The sequence below is a fragment of the Toxorhynchites rutilus genome, chromosome 3 (assembly GCF_029784135.1).
Source record: "Toxorhynchites rutilus septentrionalis strain SRP chromosome 3, ASM2978413v1, whole genome shotgun sequence".
Lineage (NCBI taxonomy): Eukaryota > Metazoa > Arthropoda > Insecta > Diptera > Culicidae > Toxorhynchites > Toxorhynchites rutilus.
This window is the reverse complement of record NC_073746.1, coordinates 162179019-162185405: the sequence shown is the minus strand read 5'-3', so window position 1 is coordinate 162185405 and position 6387 is coordinate 162179019. Positions and strand designations below refer to the sequence as shown.

The following is a 6387-nucleotide window of genomic DNA, read 5'->3' as shown; positions in this document are numbered from 1 at the left end:
GATTGCACGATGAATCATTTTTCACTCACAGGCCATCTTCATTCGGGACTGAGAGTGAACATAACAAAACAAAGAGTGGAAAACAACATTTGATGCATGAATACTCCTTTGGGAGGATCGTACGAAACAAAATAACGAGTGAGTTAAAGAAGACTCAATCTGCGTGTATGTATGATTATATTTCCCCTTCTACTCTCTTCCTTGTCAGCACTCTTGTGCATTTGTTATCGGCAATGCACATGAATCTACTTTCCCGCTCACCAATTACTTGCGTTAATATGGTTCGTTTTGCGTTACCATAGATCGTTTCATACTAGAAACAAAAAAATATATAGGAGGTTGTGTTCAAGACACGACCGCATTGTTGACGTAGAATTACGCTGTGGTTTAATTCAAGTCGCTTGTTTATAACTGCGGATATTATTTTATAATGCAACGAACATTTTGAAATAACCATTCTACCAGTTTGGTCGCCCTGAAATGTTTTTTTTTTATTCATAGTAGAATCATTGACGATAATTGTTTGATGATTCATTCTTGTGCTCGCAGAACAATACTTTGCTCGAGATAATTAATCTCAACAACCTCGAGGCACTGCTTCATTATGATCAAGATGCAATCCTAGTTGAAAGCAGTTTTGCGACTAGCACGCGAGCCCAAATAAATGAATAGCATAATATAACTTATTTTATAACTTGGTGCACAATCTTAACACCTGCTTCAACATAGCATCAGTTCAATGCATTGATGACAGGAAACAAACAATGTTAACTGCTTAGAAAAAGTTGATGGATCTGAAGGGGCACTAGGGGCACGGACGAAATCTTGACATAGGACTGTGATTGTATGTAGTAATTGCATTTGAATTAAATTTTTCCTTTGTTCAAAATCTGTATTTTTCTCTCTTTTGTATGAACTTATATCGTTGAACGGGTGATGAGATAAAGTGATAGAATCCGGAACCATATTCTGTTCAAAAATGTACACAAAAATACCATTAAACTCCGAAAATTTCTGGAAAAGAAATGTAAATTTAAATTACAAAACTTTACTTCATCAAAAAGGGATCTCACTTTGATCAACCAAAAAATCACTTTCAATCGTCACTTAACAGAATTTACTCGCTCGACGCCTCAGACGGAAAAGATCGAGTAGGTTTTGTTACGTGATTTCGAAACCTATCGAATATTCTGGAATATTTTTTCTGTCCTTTTTCCTTACTATTTCCTGTTTCACAAATAATGATTCGTGACTTAATTCCCGCCGCGTCATATTTGAAATATGGAGTCTTCGTCGATTAATTACTTAAGTCTGATTCCGATAGGTAGTCTACTACTAGGCGTCAAATTCACTTAAACTCTACTTGAAACGACTATGCTCGTTTCACAAGAAAGAATCGTTGCTTCTCGAAATGATTTATAAAAACACGCGAGATATTAAACCTTTTCAGGGTCGCAGGGACTTTTTACTAAAGAGTTATTCATGAAATTTCGACGTATTCGCAGATAATATCCGAAATGATAAACAAACAAATTTCAAACAAAAAAAAAGATTGCGTAGTCCTACGTCCTAAGCGGATACAACCCTTCATTGACCCCCCATTGACGCCATTGAATATTTCTGATACCAAACCTACTCCTGAAGAGCAGGAGGATGAAGCAGTTTTATTTGTTCGATTAATTCTCGAGTAATGCAGAAAATTTGTGTTTCGTATGTATGGCAACTCCCCCTTAAAGAGGGGGGGGGAGTGTCTAACCAGATATTCGTCCCCACAGAAGGGGGACGTAAAACATTTATTGCACCCTAAAACCTCCACATGACAAATTTGGTTTCATATGCTTGATTAGTTCTTGAGTAATGCAGTAATGCAGAAATTTGTGTTTCATTTGTATGGCAGACCCCCCCCTCCCTGAGAGAAGGGGGATGAATATCTAATCACCATAGAATTATTTATTGCACCCTAAAACCACCACATGCCAGAAAGACAGAAAGACAGACAGACAGACAGACATCACTCCATTTTTATATATACAGATTCAACAACGAGGAACCTCTAATGTCTCTAGAAGACATTAGTTCATTTGCACTAGAAAATTTGAATGATTTTGACATTGTATTTTTGTTAATTTGGACCTATATTATACAATAGATTAGACTAGATCTTTCAAACGACCACTTCACAAATCGAAGGTATGCCGATTACACACCGTTTCAATAATCAGTTTTATGGATTTGGTTTGAGCTACAACCAAAACTTCAAAGCTGAAATAAACAAATTGAGTTATCACAGTACCGTTTTTGTGGAAAACCCGGGGCGATATTCACTCAATCAACGGTATATCGGTATACAATTATCATTTCTAAGCTCATGAAAATTAGTTCGCGGTTGTGAAATATATTCTTTGTTCACATTTATTGAAATAAACTTCAAAACCTCAAGGCAGGTTTAGTGAAATGTGCTATATAAAAATGCCAATTAATATATACATACATTGAATAAGCTATCAAACTTTGTCGAAATGTAAGCTATGAATTTTAGTTTTTTCGATATGACTGTGAAGACATATGAAGACATTTGTTCGTACCATGTGAAGACATTTGAAGACATTTTTACGTACCATGTGAAGACATTTGAAAAAATCACCTGGCATCCCTGTCAGCCAATGAGCGACTGACAAAAAATTGGGTCCGTAAAGCGGCCCATACATCTACAATATTATTGCACAACACAGGAGGTTGTGAAATAAAATTGAACGTTTGTTTCTGATATTGAAGTGTTGTACAATATATTGTATGATATCAAAAAAATTAGATATTTATTGTGCAACGCTCATAATATTGCATGGTCTACGGGCGACGTTGTGCAATTGGTGTCAATGAATGTTAAAGTTTATGTTTACATTTGCATCGTCTAGAGTGTAAAGTGAGTGTTCTCATAAAAAACTTCACGGACTTTTTTTCGAGGACGTGTGAGTCGCGATGGCCGTCAAAAACGCCGACAGGCAATTTATTCTCGAGTTTATCGAGGTTTACCGTTCACTCCCGGCATTATGGGACATCAAGTGCAAGGATTACACAAACCGTCTAAAGAAAATTGAACAGTATGACGTGCTGATAGAGAAATACAGAGAAAATGCTCCCGATGCCGACAAACAAGATGTTATAAAAAAAATTAATTCTTTGCGGACCAACTTCCGGAAAGAGCTGAAGAGGATTCGAGACGCAGAAAAAAGTGGTGCAGGTGCAGAGGAAGTTGAACCCACGCTGTGGTATTTCGAACAAATGAGATTTCTTCAGAACCAGGAAACACCAACCGCTTCAATCAGTTCGATGAACCCGGTTCTAGATTCTGGACACACTTATTGTGAAGATGCAGGGATCGAGGTCATTGACAATATAAATTATGGAGGAGCTTCTACAGAGATCAATGTAAGTCCTTTATTTTTATTTTGTATCCATTTTTAATTATAGTTACATGGTATCGTGAATAAGAATCATACAATGAATTACAATAAAAATCATCTTGTTATAAAAGTGGGTGTTACGGGAAAAACCACTTCACTTCATGAAACTGCTTTCAATTGCCATGATAATTGTCCTTCATTGTTGAAGTAATGACAATAGGTGTCTCTCACAATCTTTGCACTTGATGGTGCATTTCTGGACACAGTAGCCTGAAGAGGTGTTCCTTCATTCGCAACCGTTTTTCTCCATGATCCTCTTGTGAGAGTTCCGGATTGTAAATCTTCATCATCTACATCACTCCTAGTAATGTAGGTTCGTGGTTGTCGTTTTCGTATATAGTTATGTAAATAACAACAAGTCATAACTAGAATTTCAGCCTTTTCAGGGGACAGTGATATTTGTTTCTGAAATAAGCCGAACCTACTGACCAAAATACCAAAGGCATTTTCTACAACACGACGTGCACGGCTTAATCGATAGTTGAAATTTCTTTTATCCAATGACAATTCTGCTAGAGGGTAGGGTTTCATGAAATTGTCCGTCATCGCAAAAGCATCGTCGCCCAACAAAACAAATGGCAGCCGTTTCTCACTGTTCGGTAATTGTGAAGCTTCCGGGATTTTAATTAATTTGTTAGAGAATGCTCTTCCAAATTCTGTGTAATTGAAGACACCGCCGTCCGATATTCTTCCATTGATTCCCACGTCGACCATGATAAACTCATAATTAGCATTCACTACTGCCATCATCACAATACTGCAAAATTTCTTGTAGTTGAAGTAAAGTGATCCAGAGCCATGAGGTTTCTTTATCGCAACATGTTTACCATCTACCGCTCCCAAGCAGTTCGGAAAATTCCACCGGTCATTGAAGTCTCGTGCGATTTCTTTCCACTCTTCTTCTGTTGTTGGTAGCTAAAATAAATCAATTGAACAGATATGTTGTATTAAATATAAAAAAACAGGAATTATTATTAATAATTAATGTATTATTCATGTTTTTGCAGACTCAACTTGGACCACTCAAGAAGAGAAAGAAAACAGGAAATATAACAGATGAGCTGATGGAACTGGCTTGCAAACGCCTCCAAAAATCACCTGACGATCACGATACAATAGCTGCAGCTTGGGGAGTAGAACTTAAAAAAATGGAGCCCATTCAGCAGATGTTAGCGAAGAAGTTCATCAATGAAATATTATTCGAGGGACAAATGGGAACATTACACCGTGACTCGGTGGTTATCAATAACCCCCCACGATCGTTCACTCCAGTCAATGTTGAATATATCTCATCACCCAGCCACCAATACCTAGAAGTTGATGAGCAGAACACGAAACCCCATTTTGTTACTTTTCAATAAATATAAAAATTATAAGAAGTCGTATATGTCATATAAGTTTTCATAAAATTCTTTATTATTATTATTTTTTTCAATAATGCATTGTTACATAATAATTGTTACATAGATATGTATATGAAAAGGAGCTTACCTTTATGTATTCCTTGAGGCTGTTAATCAGAGCCGCGCAGGTTTCTATAACAATGTGGCCAATTGATTGCGGTGAAACGGCAGCAGAAAACTTAAGATCTTCGAATGTATTTCCTGTTGCGAGGTACCGTAAAGTTATCGATAAACGTTGACTTACAGGAATAGCATCTCGCATAATAGTATCCTTTCTCTCAATCTGAGGAGCAACCAAAGCCAGGAGTTCATCAAACATTCCAGCATCCATTCGGATAAAGTTTCGAAAGTCATTCGGCTCAGTCATTCTGAGCTCATTAAATAACACTTCATAAGTGTACTTCTCTCTGTTCAGCAACCACTGTTTGGCCCATTTCCGATGTTTTCGTTGCTTCTTTTTTTTTAAACTATTGCTCACTGCGATCAAAACACAGCTAATATCGGTATCACTCAACATATTTCTAATTTAACATAAGACCTGTGTATAGAAGGGACAATTCCGAAACCTGTTTTCCTATCAAACTTGGAACAGGCGGTATATAAACAAACAGACTTCTCATACCAATTGGACAGGGTTGCCAATAATACACGGAAATGAAATTCTACTAAATGTACTTACGGTACATACAGTTGAAGAAGTTTGATGACAAGAAATAACAGAAAAATACAATTTGTTGGAAAATATGTAATATTTTTGTATTACACCAACAAAATCTCACTATTCAGAGAATATTTGTTTCGAAGAACATATTTTACTGGTGAGCGGCAATAGTCTTCAGAAAGTTAATATTATTTGGAAGCTATGACATCTTGTGCTGTTCGGCATCCCTGTATTTTCCTCTCTGCCAGTTGTCAGGTTCAAACAAGTGCTAGTGATAAAATATTGAACGTCAGTAGCCACCCTTGTGCAATATTTAGCACAAACTTCAATATCATCTCCAAAAGATTCAATTCCATTGCACAAATATGACTGTGGCGCAATAATATTGTACGTTTGTGGACAATCTTCAATAATAATGTCAATAAATTCGTACAATAGTATTGTGCGTGTATGGGGCGCTTAAAAGATCCCCTATTGTCTAATGTTATCTTAGCCCGAAACCAACTCCTTGCATCCCTTTGGAACCGTCCGTTGATCGAATCTTGTAGTTAAGACGACATAAGTTCCTGGAAATGTTAGTGCTATTAAAAAAAATGGAACTAAATATGAGAATTAACTCTATGGTGGAAATTATTTATTTCTACTTTTCGAAGTTGTATGCGTTCGGAATCTCCATGTTCAATTTTTAGATTTTCAATATCCATCGTATATATTTACATATGGAAACGTAAAGCGGACCTTACACGGTCAAATTTATTGACAATATGATGACATTTGAGAGCATAATGACAGCTGAACATGGCCGACAACGCAGAAATCCGGATTTTCTGATTTTCGGGCATCAATATCGTGACATTTC

At 36.7% G+C, this 6387-nt stretch overlaps 2 protein-coding genes across 2 annotated transcripts; one reads left to right on the top strand and one right to left on the bottom strand.

The window, feature by feature from the left end:
* The first annotated feature begins 2476 nt into the window (after positions 1 to 2476).
* On the top strand, positions 2477 to 5978 carry LOC129776854 (uncharacterized). The gene is made up of 2 exons (XM_055782743.1): positions 2477 to 3429; positions 4472 to 5978. The coding sequence occupies exons 1-2, from the start codon at positions 2980 to 2982 to the stop codon at positions 4823 to 4825; spliced, it is 804 nt and encodes a 267-aa protein (XP_055638718.1). The 5' UTR covers positions 2477 to 2979; the 3' UTR covers positions 4826 to 5978.
* On the bottom strand, positions 2704 to 5970 carry LOC129776853 (putative nuclease HARBI1). The gene is made up of 2 exons (XM_055782741.1): positions 4956 to 5970; positions 2704 to 4379 (listed from the first exon to the last, which is right to left on the bottom strand). Exons 1-2 carry the CDS (start codon positions 5382 to 5384, stop codon positions 3564 to 3566), a joined length of 1245 nt encoding a protein of 414 aa, XP_055638716.1. The 5' UTR covers positions 5385 to 5970; the 3' UTR covers positions 2704 to 3563.
* Positions 5979 to 6387: the final 409 nt, after the last annotated feature.

Coding starts and splice junctions, on each gene's coding strand:
- LOC129776853 (XM_055782741.1), bottom strand. CDS start 5,384: ATGTTGAGTGATACCGATATTAGCTGTGTTTTGATCGCAGTGAGCAAT. Junction 4,380..4,955: donor GCCTCAAGGAATACATAAAG/GTAAGCTCCTTT, acceptor GATTTATTTTAG/CTACCAACAACAGAAGAAGA.
- LOC129776854 (XM_055782743.1), top strand. CDS start 2,980: ATGGCCGTCAAAAACGCCGACAGGCAATTTATTCTCGAGTTTATCGAG. Junction 3,430..4,471: donor GAGCTTCTACAGAGATCAAT/GTAAGTCCTTTA, acceptor ATGTTTTTGCAG/ACTCAACTTGGACCACTCAA.